At 25.6% G+C, this 22,563-nt stretch overlaps 8 protein-coding genes across 8 annotated transcripts; 6 read left to right on the forward strand and 2 right to left on the reverse strand.

The window, feature by feature from the left end:
- Positions 1 to 450: 450 nt before the first annotated feature.
- On the forward strand, positions 451 to 837 carry ecmF (cellulose-binding domain-containing protein; the record flags this gene model as incomplete). Its single annotated transcript, XM_630028.1, has 1 exon — positions 451 to 837. One exon carries the CDS (start codon positions 451 to 453, stop codon positions 835 to 837), a length of 387 nt encoding a protein of 128 aa, XP_635120.1.
- Positions 838 to 1,125: 288 nt separating this feature from the next.
- rabU (Rab GTPase) lies at positions 1,126 to 1,710 on the forward strand (the record flags this gene model as incomplete). Its single annotated transcript, XM_630029.1, has 1 exon — positions 1,126 to 1,710. The coding sequence occupies one exon, from the start codon at positions 1,126 to 1,128 to the stop codon at positions 1,708 to 1,710; it is 585 nt and encodes a 194-aa protein (XP_635121.1).
- Positions 1,711 to 1,945: 235 nt separating this feature from the next.
- Positions 1,946 to 3,725, reverse strand: lpd (dihydrolipoamide:NAD oxidoreductase; the record flags this gene model as incomplete). Its single annotated transcript, XM_630030.1, has 2 exons — positions 1,946 to 3,351; positions 3,665 to 3,725. 2 exons carry the CDS (start codon positions 3,723 to 3,725, stop codon positions 1,946 to 1,948), a joined length of 1,467 nt encoding a protein of 488 aa, XP_635122.1.
- A 453-nt stretch (positions 3,726 to 4,178) lies between these two features.
- Positions 4,179 to 9,246, forward strand: med14 (hypothetical protein; the record flags this gene model as incomplete). The annotated part of the gene is made up of 7 exons (XM_002649054.1): positions 4,179 to 4,577; positions 4,717 to 5,014; positions 5,112 to 5,357; positions 5,614 to 5,906; positions 5,999 to 6,508; positions 6,627 to 8,291; positions 8,395 to 9,246. 7 exons carry the CDS (start codon positions 4,179 to 4,181, stop codon positions 9,244 to 9,246), a joined length of 4,263 nt encoding a protein of 1,420 aa, XP_002649100.1.
- Positions 9,247 to 10,006: 760 nt separating this feature from the next.
- Positions 10,007 to 11,310, forward strand: ranA (GTP-binding nuclear protein Ran; the record flags this gene model as incomplete). The annotated part of the gene is made up of 5 exons (XM_630033.1): positions 10,007 to 10,009; positions 10,246 to 10,299; positions 10,398 to 10,449; positions 10,678 to 10,795; positions 10,899 to 11,310. The coding sequence occupies 5 exons, from the start codon at positions 10,007 to 10,009 to the stop codon at positions 11,308 to 11,310; spliced, it is 639 nt and encodes a 212-aa protein (XP_635125.1).
- A 215-nt stretch (positions 11,311 to 11,525) lies between these two features.
- On the reverse strand, positions 11,526 to 12,932 carry DDB_G0291299 (hypothetical protein; the record flags this gene model as incomplete). Its single annotated transcript, XM_630034.1, has 1 exon — positions 11,526 to 12,932. One exon carries the CDS (start codon positions 12,930 to 12,932, stop codon positions 11,526 to 11,528), a length of 1,407 nt encoding a protein of 468 aa, XP_635126.1.
- A 978-nt stretch (positions 12,933 to 13,910) lies between these two features.
- DDB_G0291650 (importin subunit beta-3) lies at positions 13,911 to 17,907 on the forward strand (the record flags this gene model as incomplete). The annotated part of the gene is made up of 7 exons (XM_630035.1): positions 13,911 to 14,072; positions 14,327 to 14,812; positions 14,907 to 15,224; positions 15,308 to 15,531; positions 15,616 to 15,967; positions 16,148 to 16,504; positions 16,603 to 17,907. 7 exons carry the CDS (start codon positions 13,911 to 13,913, stop codon positions 17,905 to 17,907), a joined length of 3,204 nt encoding a protein of 1,067 aa, XP_635127.1.
- Positions 17,908 to 18,823: 916 nt separating this feature from the next.
- On the forward strand, positions 18,824 to 22,356 carry DDB_G0291301 (amine oxidase; the record flags this gene model as incomplete). The annotated part of the gene is made up of 4 exons (XM_630036.1): positions 18,824 to 18,881; positions 18,986 to 19,119; positions 19,225 to 19,810; positions 19,892 to 22,356. 4 exons carry the CDS (start codon positions 18,824 to 18,826, stop codon positions 22,354 to 22,356), a joined length of 3,243 nt encoding a protein of 1,080 aa, XP_635128.1.
- Between the last annotated feature and the right edge of the window lie 207 nt (positions 22,357 to 22,563).

Below are 22,563 nucleotides of genomic sequence, written 5' to 3' on the forward strand. Positions count from 1 at the left end.
AAAACAAATAATATTTGTAAAAAATAAATTAAAAAAAAAGAAATAAAAAAAAAAAAGTTAATATTATCTTTTTATTTGTATTTTATTACTTTATACATAACCCCACTTTTAAAAATTAAAAAAAATAAAAATAAAAAAAAAAAAAAAAAAGATATAACAAAATTGAATATTTGAATAATCTTAAGTAAAATAAATACCACATTTTCAAATTACAAAAATTATTATTATTATTAGTTATCATAATTTCTAGGTTTTATTAATAATGATCGATTAGGTTAAATATAATTATTTAAAAAAAAATTTTAAAATATTTACAAATAAATCCAAAAAAAAAACTATTTAAACAGGATTTTTTTTATTTTTTTTATATAAATCAAAACAATCAATAAAAATACTAATTATATAAAAAATTCATTTTATAAAAATCTATATTAAAAATAAAACTTAAAGATGATGATTAAAGCTATCCTTTTAATTTCTTGTATCTTTGCATTCTTATCAATGGGTGTTATTTCTGACTCTAACCAAATTTCAATGTCTCAAAATCAAACATCAACATGGGATGATAAAAATACCACATTTACTGTTTGGGAAGTGATGTTGGTAAATAATTGGAATGCAACAATTATTGACTTGACCATTACTGCAACCGCTAATTTCTTTTCTTCAAAACCAAGTGATATTTGGAATGTTGAAAAAGTTTCTGACAAAGTTTACCATTTCCAACCATATTTAATCCAAAATGGTTTATCAACTGGTGAAAACTTCACCTTTGGTTATATCAATGAAGCTAAAACACAAGCAACATTTGAAATCTCAAACATTAAAACTAAATAAATTAATTCATCAAATTTAATTTATTTTTGTAAAACCAATTATTATTTATATTATAAAATAATAAAAATAAAAAATTAAAAAATAAATAAATAAATTTTATTTTTAAAATTATTTCAAATTATTTTTTTTTTTTTTAAATAGATTTTTTAATTTATTAGAAAGAAATAGAAAATATATTATTTATTTTTTTTTTTTTTAAATTTTTATTTTTTATTTTTTTCCATCACAAACCAATTTATTTTTTTTTTTTTTTTTATTTTTTATTTTAATTTAAAAAATTTTTAATAAATGGAAAAAAAAAAAAATTTAGAACAAGATTGTATTTTTAGAATAGTTATTATTGGATATGACTATGAGTGTGGTATAAAATCGTTATTAAAAAAGTTTACTTTGGGAGAGTTTTCACCATTTCCTGAAAGTCAGGTTGGTGTAGACTTTGATATTAAAACTATAAATGTTGATAATCAAGATATTAAACTTCAAATTTGGCCCCAAAATAAATATTTTAATGACACTTCAGATAAAAGAGATTTCCTTTACAAGGGAGCCCATGGATATTTATTAGTGTATGGATGTCATAGCCAAAAAAGTTTTGATAATCTATTAAATGATTGGATGGTTCAAATTGATAAATTTTCAAATGAATTCTCTAAAAGGAATTTAGTTTTGGTTTGTAATAATTCTGAAACTCCTGAAACATACATGACCAAACCAAATTACCTTGTTGATTCCAATATTACCAAACAATGGGCAAATTCAAAAAATATTCCTTTTTTTGAAATTAACCCAAAAGAGAACTTTAATGTTGATGAACCTTTTATACAACTTGCAAGGCTAATTAAAAACCAAAATTTTATTAATTCTACCAAATAGAAAAGTTTAATTTTCACTTCCAATTATTAAGGGTATAAATTTCCTTTAATTTCAATTCAATTTTCTCTCTTTAATTTTTTTAAATAAAAAATAAAACTATTTTGAAAAATGGGTTTTAATGAAAAAAAAAAAAATAGTTGTATATTAAATCCTTAATGTTTTTTTTTTTTTTTTTTTATTTTTATTTTTATATTTTTTTATTTTATAATATTTGTTTTTTTTTTTTAAAATTGATTTACATATGGATTGGCTTATCGTAAGCATCCATAGCAGCTTCTTTAACAGCTTCGGATAAAGTTGGATGACCATGACAAGTTCTTGCAATATCTTCACATGAGGCACCATATTCCATAGCTAAAACACATTCACCAATTAATTCACCAGCATTGGTACCCATAATATGAGCACCAAGGACTCTATCAGAATCTTTAGCGGCGAGGAATTTAACGAAACCTTCGACATCATCGTTTGTTTTGGCTCTAGAGTTTGCAACGAATGGGAATCTACCAATATTGTATTGGATACCTTCTTTTTGTAATTCTTCTTCAGTCTTACCAACCCAAGCAACTTCTGGGTGAGTGTAGATAATGGATGGGATGGCACCATAGTTAACATGACCACCACCATTGTGAATTTGTTCAATGATAGCAATACCTTCTTCTTCAGCTTTGTGAGCAAGCATTGGACCACGGATGGCATCACCAATTGCGAAAATTGATGGAACTTTAGTGTTAAAGTGATCTCCAACTTCGACACGACCAGCTTTATCGGTTGGGATACCAACTGATTCAAGACCAAGACCACTAGTATTTGGACGACGACCAACAGAGACAAGGACAGCATCAGCTTCGAGAGTACCAGTGAAACCACCAGCACCAACTTGTTCAACGGTTACAGTAACCTTACCATCAGATTTTTTAACGACAGAGGTAACTTTAGTTTCGAGATGGAATTTCATGTGTTGTTTCTCTAATGATTTTTGGAATTTCTTTGCGACTTCACCATCGGCACCAGCAGCGATTCTATTTGTAAACTCGACAACAGTGGTTTCAGAACCTAAACGACTCCAAACTGAACCTAATTCTAAACCAATGACACCACCACCAATGACGATCAATTTCTTTGGAACACTCTTAAGAGCTAAGGCACCGGTTGAAGAGATGATAGACTCTTCATCGATGTTAACATTTGGAAGTGATGTAACCTCTGAACCGGTTGCAATGACAATATTTTTGGTTTCGATAGTTTTAACGGAACCGTCATTTAATGTAACTTCGACAGTGTTTGGGCCAGTGATTTTACCGAAACCTTTATCATATTTTACTTTGTTCTTTTTGAATAAACCTTCAATACCTGATGTTAAGCCACTGACTGATTTATCTTTGTATTGCATCATTGCTCCCAAATCTAATTCAACACCTGAACATTTGACACCATATTTGGACATTTTAGTGGTGGCTTCTTCATAAAGATGTGATGCATTCAATAATGCTTTTGATGGAATACAACCAACATTTAAACATGTTCCTCCTAATTTACCTCTTTTCTCTACAACTGTAACTTTCATACCTAATTGACCTGCTTTAATACCTGCAACATAACCACCTGGTCCACCACCAATAACAACAACATCTTGTTGTTCTATTTTTTTTTTTTTTTAAAAAAAATTAATATTAATTTTATTTTTTATTTTTTTATTTTTTTCATATTTGTTTATGATAAATAGTTGAAATTTTGATTTTTGTTAAATGAAATTAAAGTGTTAGTATATTATTTTTCTTATTTTTTTTCTTTTTTTTTTTTTTTTTTTTTTTTTTTTTTTTTTTTTTTTTTTTTTGGCTTATAGAGTGGTGTTTTTGATCACGATATTCTCTAGTCTAAATGTTTTATTTATTTATTTTATTTTATTTTATTATTAACAAATATTATTTAAGTTTTAAATATCAAAACCTACCAGTTGAGAAGAAACGTTGACCAAAAGTACGTAAGTTAGAAATTCTGTTAATTCTTAACATTTTTAATTATATTAATATTTACAAAGAAAAAAAAAAAAAAAAAAAAAAAAAAATTAGAAAATGAAAATGAAAATGAAAAAAAAAAAAAATTAAAAAAATTAAAATTTTTAAAAAAAAAAAAAAAAAAAAAAAAAAAAAAAAAAATCGTTTTTTGAGACACATAATTGTTTATATAATTCCCAAATTTACCAAAAGAATACCTTTGGTTTTAAAATAGAAATTTTAGCTCACGCCATAAAATCATTATTTTATCTTTTTTTAGAAATTTTATTACACCATTTGAAAAAAAAAAAAAAAAAAAAAAAAAAAAAAAAAAAAATTTTTGATTTTCATTTTTTTTAAATTAATTTAGTTCTCATATTTTTTTTTTTTTCATTTTTTTGATTATTATTGTTATTATTTTTTTATTTTTTTTTAAATGAAAAAGTAAAAGAATATAGCCATCAACCAAGAATGGACCAAAATCAACAACAACAACAACAACAACAACAACAACAACAACAACAACAACAACAACAACAACAACAACAACAACAACAACAACAACAACAACAACAACAACAACAACAACAACAACAACAACCTCCCAATGGAATGATGCCAATGAATGGAGAACAAACTACACCAATAATACCACAAAATAGAAATATATCATTATCATTGGTCATTCATAGATTAGTAGAACAATCATACAATAGTTTATTGGGATTAACAGAAGGATTACCAAAGGCCAATGATTTAGAGAGAAAAAAAGCAATTGTTGATTATTTAGATGGTACAAGAGAGAAATTTCTTAGATTAATGGTTTTAATTAAATGGTCAGAACATGTACCAACTCTTACAAAAGCAAATGTATGTTATATTTATAGAGAATGAGTGTTAATTACAAAAATTATCAATCAGTTTATAATAATTTTATTTACCCTAAACTAACATTAGTTATTATTATTATTATTATTATTATTATTATTATTATTATTATTATTTTTAGAATATAATTGATATATTAAATCTTGAGGATTCATATCTTAGAGAAGCAGCAGATTTATTAATAAATACACAATTCAGTTTAGTGAATGCAAGAGCACCAATTTATGATGTGCCCACTGCAATTGATGTTTTAACAACAGGTACTTATCAAAGAATGCCAACAAACATTAAGAGAGTAATACCACCACCACCTTTAAAACCAACTCAAATTGAATCAGCCTTAGAAAGATTAAATGATATCATCAAATATAAATTATTCATTAGTGATGTTCCAAAAGAATTTCAACCTATTACTGTTTGTATGTATTTTTAATCATAATAAATAAATAAATAAATAAATAAATAAATAAATAAATAATAATTAATAGCATATACTAAATTATCATTCTTAATTAGCTGATGGTAAGGCTCATATATTTGTAGATGATGAATATGAAGCCTACTTAACGATTGATGGTGGATCAGAGAAATCAAATTGGGTTATATTATCATTGAATTTATTTGTATACTCAAAAAGAAATTTAAATGGTGAAGGACCAATCAAAGTTGCATATGATAATAAAATGAAATATGTTTTAGATAGAGTTCAAAATCGTATCATTTCATCTGCTCAACCATTATTTGAATTACATAATATAGTTCGTAATGTATTAAAAACCTCCCTATTTAATAATAATAATATTAATAATAATAATAATATTAATAATAATAATAATAATAATAATAATAATAATAATAATAATAATAATAATAATAATAATAATAATAATAATAATAATAATAATAATAATAATAATAATAATAATAATAATAATAATAATAATAATAATAATAATAATAATAATAATAATAATGATAATATAAACTAATATTGTATTTTAAATTTATTTCTTTAAAGATTATTTATGTATATCATCGCAAATGGATATTTTAGCATCACAAGTTGAAAACTTAAAGAAAACCATTCTAAAGAATAATATAAGATGTGTATTTGGTAAAGATCAATCTATTACAGTATTTTATTGGTTACCTGAAGATTTTAATTTGGTTGGTGTAACACAACATACATTAGGAAATCTAATGCCAAATAAACATACAAATTTTAAGATTTACATTGATGAACATCAAAAAATTAAAATATCACATTATCCACCAATTACTCATCCAAAAAATGAAAATTATTTTAAAATTGTAAGTATAATCTAGATTTTATTACATATATCTTTTAAAAATTAATTAACTAAATGTTTTTTAATTTTTTTTTTTTTTTTTTTTTAATATAGGCAAGTTTAAATTTAGAAACTATTTTATTACAAGCAATTGAATTGAATGCATATGATAAAGTTTATCTTTTGAATTCATTATTATTAGATAATAGAATCACAGCAAATACAACATCATCATCATCATCATCATCATCTAATAATAATAATACTGCATCACCAATAATCAATAGAAATAATAATAATGGTAAACCAAATTTATTATCAACTAAACAATCTAATAACCCATTAAGCAGATCATTCCATTTAAATGATATAAAGTTAATAATGAGTTCAAGATTCTCTGATGAAAATCAAAATGATTCAAATGGAAATAATGATCATTTACCAACTGTATTGAGAGTGATGTTATATGGTTCAAAGTTTTTAGATATCACTGTAAACTTTCAAAATGGTAAATTCTCACTCATTAAATCTTCAAATTATATAGAGTTTACAAATCATTTAGAACAAAGATTAAATAAAGATCCAAATGAAATTGAATCAATTGTAAATGTATTTAAATTAAAGGTATTGTATTGCATTTATTGGTTTTTAAATATATATATATATATATTTATTTATTTATTTATTTATTTATTATATTAAATACTAATAGAAATATTTCCTTTTTATTATAATTATAAAGTCACTTTTAACATGTTTTGAAGAAGCATCATTATTTTTAGGATTAGAATGTTTTAATAAGATACCATTACAAATGAATAGTAGTAATAATAGTGAAAGTAATCAATTGGCGAATGAATTATTCTCTGATTCAAATTTCATTTGTGTTAGTATTAGTTTAGCAAAAGAGAATAACCCATATTATTTAGTTATCTCTATAAAGGCAACTTGTTTCACTCCATCATTTCATTTACTATTTTGTAAGATGTTACCAAAATCAACCATAATGACATTGGATTCTATCATTAAATTAGAGAGTGATCAATTGAATAAACTATTGAAAGAATGTCCAATCGGTAGTATATCAAGTAGTAATAATACCAATAGTAATGGAAATGGTCCATTTCAAAGTTATATCTCTACACTCTTGGAAAAGATTGTTGAAGCTTCAAATCAAAAAATTAATTTATTATCAATTCAATCATTTTTAAAGAAAGAAAATATAAATTATTATCAACCATCTCAACAAGATATTGAAAATAATAATAATAATAATAATAATAATAATAATAATAATAATAATAATAATAATAATAATAATAATAATAATAATAATAATAATAATAATAATAATAATAATAATAATAATAATGGTAATAATGGTTATAAAAATAATGGAATCACAACAACTACATCTATTGTTTTCCTTTTTAATGAACAACAAATTCAAAAGATTTCACCATTCCTTTCAAATCATATATCACATCAAACACCAATTACAATTTCATTTAAAAATGGATTTTATACTTTATCATTCACTCAACAAAGACCATTTGAATATAAGAAATATGGTAGTGGTAGTAATATTAATATAAATTCTTTCGGAGAGAATAATTCAAATGAAAATTATATATATAGAAAAGGTAATTGGATATTTAAATATCAACAAACTAGTGATTGGTTTAATAGTTTTTGTAATGATTTAATGACAATATCAAAGATTACCAATATATCATCACAATTATTGAAACAAATGGAGACATTAGAAATCTATAAACAATTGATAACTCATTTAACTATTAAACCAATGTCAATTGAATTTGTTTGTTTTGTTGGTTCAAATCAAACTCGTACCAATGTTATAATGTTTGTAGAGAAGAAAACCGCTGAAATTAAATTATCATTTCAACCTTACTCCAATCCATTGTTGGTCTATTTAGAGAAAGATATCAATCAATCACCAACAAATGATATTACAAATTCATTACGTGCCATCATCAACTCCAATGATATCTCTGTCTACATCAATTCATTGATATCACCATTGGAGTTAAGTTTCTATTTACCATTGGAGATTCTGGTCATACCAAGATCAATTTGTCAAATTCGTCTTCTCTATAAAAATCTTTATGGTATTGATATTAAATTGATCTCTCATGAATATTGTGCCATCAGTGATTCTTTCTACTCTTTAAATTCTAGTAAACAAGTTAGACTAACAAGTATAAATCAATTACATTCATTTATGGAACAAAGAGTTTCACTTCAAGCTTTAGATAATCCAACTGGTCATCGTACAAGTTGGCTATTACCAATTAAACAATTTCAAAAAACTATTAGTAGAATTTTCATTTATTTAAATTCTTTAAATACTTTAAAATTTGCTCAAAATTTAATGAAACCAAATGTAAAAAAAAAAAAAAAAAAAAAAAAAAAAAAAAAAAAAAAAACTATTTTTTAAATTTAAAAACTAACTCTAAAATTTTATTTTATTTTATTTTATTCTATAGTTTCAACCACTTGTACCATCAAATCCATCATCTCAAAAGTTTAGCAATGATTATTTTATTGTATCATTTTCAATTCGTGATTATACATCATTTGATATTGATGTAACAAATAAAAATCTAGAGAATTCAGTACCATCCAATGAAGAGTTGGCATTGTTTTGTCAATATTTTAAGAAAAAAGTACAACAATTAAACTATAGATCTCAAACCATTGGTTCTTGTATTCAAATGTTAACATTACCACCAAAGATACTTTGGGAATTCATTAGAGTACTCTTGGAGATTACTGGTCCAAAATTCGATGGTTATACAATTGAAATCTCTCTAAATACCTCTAGTATTCACTCAAAGAATAAAGAATCCTTTTTTCATATCCCTGATGAGAATCAAGTTTATTTCATATTACGTTATTTGAATTCATCTCGTACAGATATCATACCACCTGATCAATTCACTGATATTCCAATCATTTATAACTACAATGAAAAATCAATACGTTATTGGAATAAATTGGATTCAAATAGCACTTCCTCCTCCTCCTCTTCAACACTTCCAAAGAAATCTCTATCAATTGTTGAAGAAGTTAAACAAAAATTCGTTGAAGAAGTTGCAAAATTAATCCCTGATGCTTTAAATGCTTCCTCTGGTAAATCTTCTCCAATTTCAATTTTCTTTAAATCTTTTCTCCCAAAAATTAAACCAATTTTCTCAAATCCAACTGCTTCCACTTTGTTATTAATACAACAACAACAACAACAACAACAACAACAACAACAACAACAACAACAACAACAACAACAACAACAAATTGAAAATAATAACTTTGCCTCTGCTTCATCATCAATTAGGTAATTTCCAAAAAAAAAAAAAAAATAAAAATAAAAATAAATATTAAAAAAATAATTAAGAAAGTAAAAAATCAAATTCACTTTTAAAAGGGTATCACCCAAAAAAGTTAGATTTTTAAAAACTTAATAATAAAAAAAAAAAAAAAGGTTGTGTTTTTATTTTTAAGTTTTTAAAAAACCATTATCATTAATTAAAATTATTTTTTTTAAAATTATTTTTAATGACAACCACACTGTTTTATTTTTTTAATTGTGAAAAATAAGATAGTGGGGGATGTTGAAAAAAAAAAAAAAAAAAAAATTTTCTCCCTCTTTGTAAAATTCTTGAGTAATTTTTTTTTTGGCGCCAAAAAAAAAAAAAAAAAAAGTTTGTTTATGTCAGACAGAGGTGGTTCCAACATGTTTTAATATAAAACGGAAGAAAAAAAAAAAAAAATTATATTTTCAAACATTTTTTTAAAGTACAAACAAAGTGTAAGTAAGAAAACAATAAAAAACAAATAAATAGGAAAAAGAATTTTAAAAAAAAAAAAAAAAAAAAAAAAAAATTATTTCTTTTTTTGGTTTTTTTGAACTCTCTCTGTGAATAAAAAATTTTTATTTTTTTTTTTTTAAAAAAAAAAAATATAAATTTTTTTTTTTTTATTTTTTTTTTTTTTAAAAAAAAAAAAAATTTCGTTTTTGTGCGTACAAACTAAAAAAATTTTTTTTTTATTTTAAATTTTTTTTTTTAGTTTTTCATAAGATAGAGATAGAAAGTTAAAATGGTATGTGTATAATTTTAAGTTTTATTAATAGAACTAATAATGATAAAGAAAAAATTAATTTGAAAATAAAAAATAATATGAGTGTTTATTATAAATAAACTCTTTTTATTATTTAATTTTTTATTTTTTCATTTATTTATTTTTTTTTCATTATATATAAAAAAAAACTTCTTTAATGTTCTCAATTTATTAACACTTTTTTTTTTTTTTTTTTTAATTTCATTACCTTTATTTAGGCAGAAAAAGAACAAATTAAATTAGTCTTAGTTGGTGATGGTGGTGTTGGTAAAGTAAGTAAAAGAAGTTCGTAAAAAAAATAAAAAAATAAAAAAATAATAATAATAAAACATCAAATCATATTAATTTAATTCTTTCTTCTTTTTTTTAGACCACTTTTGTCCAACGTCATCTTACTGGTGAATTCGAACCAAGATATATCCGTATGTATCCTTTTATTATTATTTTTTTTTTCTTACAAAAAAAAAAAAAAATAAAAAAAATAAGATTTAGCAATTGATCTCAAATTACAGAATATTTAATATTGGTTTATTTGGGTAGCAATATGTTTTTTTGTTAGTCAAAAGCTTATCACTTTACAATATTTAGGAATCAAATTTTAACTGTTTTTTTTTTTTTTTTTCCTTTTTTTTTTTTCTTCAATAATATAGCAACTCTTGGTGTATCAGTCCATCCATTAATCTTCTACACCAATTTCGGTAAAATCCACTTCAATGTATGGGATACCGCTGGTCAAGAAAAATTCGGTGGTTTAAGAGATGGTTATTAGTAAGTTGAATATAAACACACTCATCCATCATATGATCATTAACGAAATTAAATTACTAACTTTTTTATTTTTTAATTTTAATTTTTTTATTATTTTATATAGTATTCAAGGTAATTGTGCCATTATTATGTTTGATGTCACATCCCGTATTTCATACAAAAATGTTCCAAATTGGCACTCTGATTTAACCAGAGTTTGTGAAAACATCCCAATCGTTTTATGTGGTAACAAAGTTGATGTTAAAGATCGTAAAGTCAAACCATCCCAAATTGTTTTCCATCGTAGATACAATTTATCATACTATGATGTTTCAGCCAAATCAAATTACAATTTCGAAAAACCATTCGTCTGGTTAACATCAAAACTCCTCGGTAACAAGGCTGTCACTCTCGTTCAACAACCAACCTTAAAATTACCAGAAACCGTTCTCGATTCCAACTTAATGAGTTTATATGAAAAAGAAGTCGCTGATGCTGCTGCCCTCCCATTACCAGAAGACAATGATGACTTGTAAACAAATTTAAAAAAAAAAAACAATAAAAAAAAATAATAATAATAATAATAAAGCCAACAATAAATTTCAATAATCTCAATCCACCTAAATGCATAATAAACAAAAACAAAATATATAATATATATATATATATTTATATCTAAAAGAAAAAAAAAAAAAAACAATATTAAATATTAATTTATTTCGATCATAAAAAAAAAAAAAAAAAAGTATTTTTATTGAATACCATATTTTTTTATTGTATTATCATACCATCCCTTTCTAATTTGTTTATCTTTTTCTTTTAAATTTGACTTGAATATTTGTTTTGGATTTAAATCTAGTGGCCAAACAGGTAAATAGATTACTTTTTCAGGGTCATCAACAGTCATACCCTTTTTAAACATTTCAACACCAGCCCATGCAATCATGGTTCCATTGTCATTACATAATTCGGGTCTTGGGAAATAGATTGGCAAATTATAACGTTTTCCAATATCATCTATTCTTTTTCTTAAATTATTATTCTTTGAAACACCTCCAGAAACTACAATTCCTTTTAGTGGTTCCCTTTTAATGATTTCTATTGCCGGAGGTTTACCACTTTTTGTTTTTGATGCTAATAATTCATTTTTCTTTTGTTTTGGTGTTTTAAAATTATAATACCAATCTAATGACTTTTTAATTCTATGTTCTAAATGATTAAATGCAACATTTTGAAATGATGCTGCTAAATTACATTTATCAACGAATGATAATTCATTTTCATCTGTTATTAAATTATTTGTTTCTGTTGTTATTATTGTTGTTGTTGTTGTTGTTGTTGTTGTTTTTGTTGTTGTATTATTAGTTATTGATGATGATGAAGATGATTTTGATTTAATTTCTTTTACTAATCTTGCAAGTGAAGATTTTATACCAGAAAAAGAGAAATCACAATTATTTGAATCTTTCATTGGTAAAGTGAAATGATGACTATTTGGATCACCTTTTGAAGCTAAAATTTCAATAGCTTGACCGCCATGTATATTCTCGATTAAAGATTGACCATCCCAAACTTGGCCATATGGACAACCCAAGATTCTTGCTGCTTTATCTAATGCTTCACCAATAGAATCATCCAATGTATTGCCAATGAGTTGATATTTTGAAACATCATTACATATTAAAATTTGTGAATGTCCACCACTGACCAATACAATAAGAAATGGAAATTCAATTGAATGGTTTTCCATTCTAACCACTAAACTATGACCTTCCATATGGTTCACTGAACAGAATGGTTTTTTAAATTCTCTATACAATTGTTTGGCTTTGTTTAATCCAACTTCCAATGATTTACCCATACCTGGTCCCGTTGTAACCGCTATTACATCGATATCCTCCATTGTCATACCAGCTTTATCCAATGTTTTTTCAATGGCATTATCAATCTCATTTTGATGTGCTTCAAATGCAATTGATGGTACAATTCCATTATGTACTTTATGTAATGACCATTGAGGTTTAGAATATTCTGCCATAATCTTTCCTTCACTATTTACAATGCCAATACTTGTATCATCACAACTAGTTTCAATACCAATAACATTAAATATTTTCTTATTATTAATATTATTATTATTAAGACCACTGCCACTCATTTTACTATAATATTTTAGATTATTTTTATAAAAATTATTTTTAATTTTATAAATTGATCTTATCATTTCATTGATTTAGATGATTTTATTATTAAATTATTATCTGTTTTTGTTTGAAAAATTTTTAGCAAAATAAATTAAAAAAAAAAAAAAAAAAGGGAAAACAAGAAAACTAAAAAAAAAAAAAAAAAAAAAAAAAAAAAAAAAAAGGAAAATACTAAAAATTTATAAAAAAATAACTAATTCAATATCTTTATCAAATAATTTGGGTTTGGCCTATTTTTTTTTTATTATTTTTTTTTTTTTTTTTTTTCCAATACCTAAAATGAAAAAAAAACGAATCGATTGAAGAGTTTCATTCAAATAAATGGAAAAAATTAAAAAAAATAAAAAAAAAAATAAAAAATAAAAAAAAAAAAAAAAATAAAAAAAAAAAAATAAAAAAAAAAAAATTTAGTCGGTTTTTGGGACTTGAAGGTTTTTTTTTTTTTTTTTTTTTTTTTTTTTTGTTATTGTGGAATTCCTCTGTATCTCTATTTATATATATTTTTTTTTTTTTTTCTTTTAAATATTTAATATCAAAGCAAACATATACCTTATTAAGTTTAAAAATGTAAGTTTTATATCAAAAGTAATAATTTAAAAAATGATATTTCCCCACCCATTCAATATTTTTCTATAGTGATTACCATTTTTTTTTTATTCTTTTTTTTTTTTTATTTCATCACAATTAAAATAATAATTGGTATAAGATAAATAATTTTTTTTATTTATTTTTTATTTTTTTTCTTTATTTATTAATTTTTTCACTTATTATAATAATAACAATAATAAACCTTAATACTATTTACTAACGATTTTTTTTCTTTTTTTTTTTTTTTCTTTTTTTTTTTTTTAAATTTTTTATTATTTTTTATTATTTTTTTAAAATAAATTTACAAAAAAAAAAAAAAAAAAGCGAATAAAAAGAAAAACACAATGAATCTCCAACCAATTACCGATCTCTTAAAAGCATTAAACTCTGGTAATACAACCACTATTCAACAAGCTGAACAACTTTATGCAGATTATAAAAATCATCAACCAGATCAATTGGTTAACAGTTTCATTGTTTTAATAAGAACTTCTCAAGATGAATTAGTATGTATTTAATTCTTTTTATTACTATAGATTTTATTTTAGAAAATTTCAAATTGATAGCAATATGGGGGATTTTTAGTATTAAATAGAAAATGAAATCAAATAATAGTTATAATACAAAAAAAAAATAATAAATAGATCTTAATAATCTAATTTATATCCTTTTTTTTTTTTTATTTTAAAAAAAAAAAAAAAAAAAAAAAAAAAAAAAAAATCACCCTACCAAATAATAAATAAATAAACAAATCAAATAGCTAAGATCATATCCACCAGTTTTACTTAGAACATTAGTTAATGGTAATGATTCAGGTAACATTTTAAAGGGTTTAAAACCAGAAACACTTGTTACTTTAAAGACAGAGTTAATGTTTGCAGTTAGAGAAGAACCAAAGAATCATATTAGACATTCAATTCTCAATGTTATTGCAATTCTTGCAATTCAACTCGTTCCAGAACAAAAATGGCCAGAGATCTTAAGCTTCATCATTGAATCATCATCATCACCAGAAGAAAACCTCAGAGAATCATCATTCTATTTAATTGGTGCAATCATTGACGATTCTCGTGTTGCTGAAACACTCGCTCCACATTTTGATAAATTTGCTCTTTTAGTCGAAAAAGGTTTAAATGATCCATCAGCAAAGGTCCAAGTTTCTGCCCTTGAAACTGTCTCAACTTTTATTGATGCAAACCCTGAAAAAGCTGAAGTTTTCAAACCATTAATTCCAGCAATGTTAAATGTGTGTATATTTTTTTTTTTTAAAAATTTAAAAGATATGGTGATTTAACTTTTTTTTTTTTTTTTTCTTTCTTTCTTCTTCTTTATTTTCCCAGACCATTCAAAAAACCATTGAATCAAACCTCGAAAAAGAAGCCCAAAAAGGAATTCTTACATTTATCATTATCGCACAATACCACTCTGATTGGTTCAAGACCAACTTTGATATGATCTTTAAAGTATTTTTCCAATTCCTTGAACATCAATCACTCGAAGATGAAACTAAACATGCATGCTTACACTTTTTCCTTACTTTTGCCGAATTCAAATCAAGTATCATGAAGAAAAAGTTATATTTAGAACCAATTGTTTTACTCTTATTAAAATGGATGTCAAGTGTTGAAGATATGGATCTTAAAGATTGGAATTCTTTAGTAAGTTTTTTAAAATCATTTATTGTTGTTGTTATATTTTCTTTATTAATAATAAAAAAAAAAAAAACAAAACAAAATTATAGGATACAGAACCATCAGATGATGACGATAGCAATGTTGCATTTGAAGCTATTGAAGCATTATCACATTGTGTCAGTAAAGGTTTATGGGAATTCTTTTTACAATGTGCACCAACTTTACTCAACTCTGGTAATTGGAAAGAACGTTATACTGGTTTAATGACCCTTTCAAGTATTTCAGAAGGTTGTGAAAAACAAATCAAAACAAATTTCAAACTTATTATTCAGTATGTACTCATCAGAATCATCATATAGTTTTTAAAGAGAAAGCTAATAATTAATTAATTTTTTTATTATTATTATTATTTTAGATCAATCCTTCCATTAGCAAATGATTCACATCCACGTGTTCGTTTCGCATTTTTCTATTGTTTAGGTTCATTTGCATCATACCTTAAACGTGAAATGCAAGATTTATACAAAACTTTAATTCCAGTTTCATTAGAACATCTCAATGACCCATTCCCAAGAGTTACCATTTCAAATTGTGAATTTTTAACATTATTCCTTGATGAAATTAAACCAAACAGAGTCAAAGAATTCAAAGATCAATTCTTAGGAAGATTATCACCACTCTTACAAAATGAAAACTACAAAATCGTTCAACATTCTTTGAATGCTTTCTCATCTGTTGTTGATGGTATTGGTGAAGAATTTACTCAAGTAAGTTAAATTTCATTTTATCAAATAATCATCATCATCATCATCATCATCATCATCATCATCATCATCATCATCATCATCATCATCATCATCAATATTGTTATTGGTGTGAATTATCATTATTGTTGTTTTAATTAAACACTAGTGTTATTAACATTTATTTTATTTTAAAATTTATAGCATTACTCTGAAATTATGCCATTTTTAATTAAAATCCTCAGAACTCAAACATCAGTTGAAACTAAAACACTCCGTGGTAGAGCCATTGAAACCATCTCTTTAGTAGGTCTTGCTGTAGGTAAAAAAGTATTTTTAAATGATTGTATTCAAATCATTCAATACGTTTCATCTTTAGAGAAATTCAAAGATGACGATCCACAAGTTGATTTCTTTTTAAGAGCATTCACTCGTTTCGCCCAATGTCTTGGTGAAGATTTCATTCCATACCTTAAATACTCTATGAGTCCATTAATGGATGCTATCAATGGTAAAGTTGACAGTTCCGTTGAAAATGGTGAAGATTTTAGTGATGAAAGTGTAAGTGTGACCCATTGTTTATTATTAATTATTATTTTTTTGGAAAAAAAAAAATTATTAAAATTTTTATTTTTTTTTATTTATTTATTTATTTATAGAATAACTCTGGTTCAATTGTTATGGAAAATAAAGCAATGGCATTAGAAATGGTATCAATTTATGCAATGGAATTAAAACATCATTTATTCCCATATGTCGAACAATTATATAAAGGATCAATTGAATTAGTTGATTTCCCATTTAGTAGTTTAGTTGCAATTCAAGCAGTTAATCTTATTCCATTTTTGGTAAAGATTTCAAAACAACACTTTGAAGCCGTTGGTGGCCTTAAAGATGGTATGAAAGCTGAATTCACCAGTAGATTATTCTTGGATTCATATGAACGTATGGCTGCTTCCATTAAAACTGAATCTGAACCAGATACCCTCTCTGCTAAATTAAAAGCATTGTCTGATCTCATGGATATTGGTGGTCAATGTGAACAAGCTGATAGAATTCTTAGTCTCACCTTTGAAGTTGCCAATGAATCTTTCGGTACCCTCCAAGAGTTGGAAACTGAATATCAAGAAAATATCGATGAAGAGGATGAAGATGCTGATGAATCACCAGAAAGAGAGATCATTGATGATGCCTACAATAGTTTAGCAATGGTATTGGGTGAAGTTTGCATTCAATTCAAAGAAAAAGCCGTCCCTTACATTGCTACCGTCTTACCAGCCATGATTGAACTCATTGAAACTGCTCCATCCGTTGAAATTAAAACCTCTATGATTTGCATTCTCGATGATCTCATTGAAAATGGTGGTCAAAAAGCTTTTGAACTCTATCCACACATCATTAAGCCAATGATGAATTGTACCTTACCAAATCTTGATCCATCACTCATACAAAGCGCTGTTTTTGGTATTGGTTTGGCCGCTGAAAATGGTAAAGATTATTTCACTCCATTCTTAATGGAATCACTTCAACTCATCAACAACGTCATTGTCTCTGTAAATAGTGTTCAAGAGCAAGACGATGATTTAATTGCTGCTAGAGATAACGCAATCTCTGCTATGGGTAGAATCATCACAAATCTTCCACAACATTTAGGTAACAATTTCCCACAAACTATTGCCCTTTGGTTAAGTTATCTCCCAATTCAAGATGATGGTGAAGCAGGTTCAATCATTAAATCTTTATGTACTTTGATTCGTGACTTTAGTCAACAAATTATGACCCAACAATATATCGTTAAAGTTTTGGAAATCATTGCCGTAGGTCTCCATAAAAAAGCTGTCAACCCTGATGATAAACAAATCATCTCTTTGGCTCTTCGTTCTCAAGAATCTTTAGTCGCTCAATCCCTTTTCCAATTATCTGCTGAAAACCAAGCTATCCTTGCAAACTTTTTCAAAAATTAAACATTGAAAGGAAAAAGAATAATAAAAAAAAAAAAACAAAATTTAAAATAAAAGATAAAAAAAATAATAAAATAAAAATTTCATTTGTGTAGTTTATTAATTTCATTGGTTTTTAAATAAAAATAATTTAAAAATTTTAATTAAAAATAATAATTATAATAAAAACAAAATGATCAGATCATTTTAAATTTTATGAATAAAATTTTTTTTTTTTTTTTTATTTTCTTATTTTTTTTTTTATTCAAAAATAGCTATTAAATGACTTCCTTATGAAATAATATCATGGAAATTGGTCTTAGAGGGGTTTTGGTTAATCTCAAGGAAAAAAAAAAAAAAAAAAATCAATTATTGACACAAAGGTATGAGTTTCTTCATAAACGACCAATTTTACAATTTAATAATTAAAAAAAAAATAATTAAAATTAATAAAATAAAATTTATTATTAACCACCTAAAAAAAAGAAAAAAATTATCTTTGTGTAAATTTACACACAAGAAGTGACTTTACGATAGCCAATGGAATCTCTTTTTGATTTTTTTTTTTTTTCCAAAAAAAAAAAATCTTTTAAGATTTATTCTCAATGAATAAAGGTACCAACCACTGTTGTAAAAAATTTTTTATAAAAAAAAAAAATAAAATAAATTTAACCCCAACACAGTTTTTTTTTTTTTTTGATAAATTTGCAGATTTAAAAAAAAAGTTTGATTAACAATTTTATTTTTATTTTTTTTATTTATTTTTTTTTTTTTAATAAATTTATTTTTTCATTTGATATATTTTCCAAATCTTTTTTTTATTTTTTTATTATTTTATTTTATAAGCTTTGAAGGTAAGAAATTTAATTAAATAAATTTTTAAAATCTTAATAAAAATTAGTGTTAATTTTTTTTTAAATCTTTTTTTTAATAATAGAAAATGAGAGAATTTTTAAAAGATGATTATGATGTAATAGTTTGTGGTGGTGGTCCAGTTGGTATGTTAATTAATTTTTAATTTTATTCATTTATTTTTGTTATTAATGAAAAAAAAATAATAATAATAATAAAAATAATAATTATAAAAATAATAATAATTTAGGTTTGGCTACTGCATACAGATGTGCCAAAGCTGGAAAGAAAGTACTTTGTCTCGAAAAATCAGTATTCTTTAATGGAGGTGGTAGTAGTGGTGATGTTGTTAGAATGTTACGTACAATGTACACTGAAGATTATGTAAAGTGTTAACTTTTTTTTTTTTTTTTTTTTTTTTTTTTTTTTTTTTTTTTTTGGAAATAAATAAAATTTAAAATTGTACTAATAAATTTACTTTATTTTTAGATGGCCGATTTAGCACATGAAACCCTTGGACTCTGGAAAGAACTTGGTGATGATGCTGGTGAAGGTGATTTAGTTTGGATGACAGGTCTCCTAAATTTTGGTGATCCAAATTATGGTGCAGGTGGTCCAGAAGGTACTTTATTAGGACCAATTCCAAATTTAGAGAGATTGGGTATGCAATACAAAGTGTTAACTGCTCAAGAAATTATGGAAGAGTATCCATTTAGAAACATTCCATCCAATCACCAAGGTGTTTTTGCTCCAGACAATGGTGTTATCAATTTACCATTGGTATTACGTTCTCTTTACAAGTTATGTTTACAATATGGTTGTAAAATGGTAAGCCATGCAGAAGTTAAACTTATTAAAAATCTTAGCACAACAATGGTTGAAATTGAAGTTGAACACACCGATGTTGACCAAAAAAATAAACAATCCTTCAAAGTTAAAAGTAAAAAAGCTGCCATTACCAGTAATAGTTTCTGTAATCATATTATTAAACCATCATTTGGATGGGAATTAGATATGACCATTTGGGAAATGACTTCAAGTTATTTCGTTGCAAAACCAGGTCCAAATGCAACTGGTAAGTTTGTTTTATCTATATATTAGTTTATTTATGTATTTTTTTATAAAATTTATTAATATCTTTTAATTTAATTTTTAGTTTTCAAAAGTATGTGGTTCAATTTCCAAAATGATACTGATAATGACCCAACAAAATCAAATTTATACTACGGTTTCCCAGCTGTACCATGGATGACTGATAACCATTGTAGAATTGCATTGGATGCAGCATTACGTCAAATTAAAGATCCAAACGATCGTCATGATGGTGTTGAAACTCATGATGTTAATCGTACTCGTGACTGGGTTAGAGAACATATTCCAGGTGTTGACGATACTCCACTCTTTAACGTTAGTGCACTCATGGCAAATGTTTATGATAATATGTTTGTTTTAGATTTTATCCCAGAAACTAATAATAACGTTGTCATGTTTGCATGTGGTTGGGCTATGAAATTTATTCCATTATTAGGTAAAATTCTCAGTCAATTGCTTGATGAAGGTAAAACCCAATATCCAATCGATCATTTTGCATTAAATCGTGGTAATGGTGCATTAATTATCAAAGAAGGTCAAACACCAAAGTCTGTTAATAGCCAAGTTAGAGCACCACGTTATACCTCTATGCATTGTAAACCATTAACTATTGCCAAATCAACTGTACCAACAAATCAATCATCAAATCCAGATGGTGCTTCTTCAACTGCTCCAACTCAATCTTTAAGATCATTGTTTGCTAGCAGACTTTTACAAAGAAGTGTTGGTATGGAAGCTAAATTCCATTCAATCATTGCCAAGAATAGAAGCAAACGTTCAACCAAAGCCTCTCAAAAGGATTTGACCGTTGGTATTATCGGTGCTGGTATGGCTGGTTTATATGCAGCTATGATTCTCCAAGATTTAGGTCTCCAATATAACATTTTGGAAGCCAATAAAGAGAGAGTTGGTGGTAGAATCTACACCTATAGATTCCCACAAAATCAAGATAAATATCAAACCGTTGAACTTGGTGCAATGAGATTCCCAAAGATTGAAATTATGGATAGACTCTTAAATCTTGATAAACCTTGGTCACTCTTTTCCAAATTAGAAAAAGCTGGTCACAAAATCCCAACCATCCCATATCATCTCACAGTTGATAACAATTTGGTTTATTACAATGGTAAGAGAATCTTTGCCAATACCTTGTTGAATGATGATCCACTTTACTTTAGTGATACTCACAATGGCGGCCCAGGTACAGCTGTTCCAGACAAGTATACCTATCAACCATATGGTGACTTATTGGATGCCGTTTATAAGAAATTCTCTGATGACTTGGAAAATGATTTCGAAAGTGGTTTTGAAACCCTCTTAAAATCAGATAACTATTCAACCAGAGCTTATTTATTCGAAAAAGGTCCATATCCACAATCAGTTGTCAACTATCTTGAAACTATGGACACTGGTACAGGTTTATATGATATGGCATTCTCTGAAACCATTATGGATTATTTCGATTTCAGTGCAGGTGATGAATGGTTATGTATTGATGGTGGTACAGATATTATTGTCAATTCTATGGTTAAAACTTTAAGACCAGGTTGTATTGAACAAGGTAAAGTTGTAACCAAAGTTTCTAGAGTAGTAGGAAAGAGTGGTGATGTTAGCAATTTGAAAGTTGATTTCCTCGATGGAACTGAAGGTCGTTTATTCAAACATGTCATTAGTACTGGTACATTGGCATCATTACGTAGAGTTGATTTAAGTGATTTGAAATTATCGCACAATAAGAGAACTGCAATTCGTTCTCTTCATTATGATCACTCTGTAAAGATTGCCCTTTCTTTCAAATCAAGATGGTGGGAAGATTCCAAATTCATGAATGGTAAACCAATGCTCGGTGGTAAATCATCAACAGATCTTCCAGTTCGTACCATCGTCTATCCATCCTATGGTATTGGTCAACCAGGTGTTAGTGGTGTTTTAATCGTTTCTTACACTTGGAGTTTAGATGCATCCAGAATTGGTAGTTTGGTTGGTGATAGACCAAGTGAAGAGGTCTTAATCAAATTATGTATGGCCAATCTTGCTGAAGTTCACAATGTTCCAGTCGCTACCCTCCAACAATTATTTGTTGATTACAAATGTTGGGATTGGTATAATGATGATTATTCATCAGGTGCATTTGCTCTCTACAGTCCATCACAATTCTCTCAATTGTTCCCATCACTTACTAAACCATCACCAGATGGTAGATTCCATTTAGCTGGTGAAGCAACATCTGTTCATCATGGTTGGGTCATTGGTTCTCTTAACTCTGCCTATCGTTCAGTCGATCACATTCTTCAAGTTGAAGGTCTTGATGAGTTACGTGCCAAATTACGTCTCAATTGGGGTTTCATCGATGAAGTTGAAGATCCTCAAGATGATCAACAATATGTTGACCCACATCACAATTTAAGTGGTCCAAATGCTAAAAAATTCAGATCAAATGTATCACAAGTTGCCATTCAACCAAGATTCAAAGCTCCAAGAAACTTTAAACCAAGAAATACTGCTGCTAGTATTGGTGGTCTTAAATAAATCAAAACCAATTGTCATTTATTAAATGAATTTTTTTTTTTTTAGAAAAAAAAAATAATAATAGTAATAATAAAAAAAGTAATAATAAAAATAGTAATAATAATAATAAAAACAAGGAAATTTACAAAAAAAAAAAAAAGTATTAATAAAAATTAAAAAATTATAACATAGTTGATTTCTTTTTTTTTTTTTTTTTTTTTTTTTTTT

The sequence above is a fragment of the Dictyostelium discoideum genome (genome assembly GCF_000004695.1).
Source record: "Dictyostelium discoideum AX4 chromosome 6 chromosome, whole genome shotgun sequence".
Taxonomy (NCBI): Eukaryota; Evosea; class Eumycetozoa; order Dictyosteliales; family Dictyosteliaceae; genus Dictyostelium; species Dictyostelium discoideum.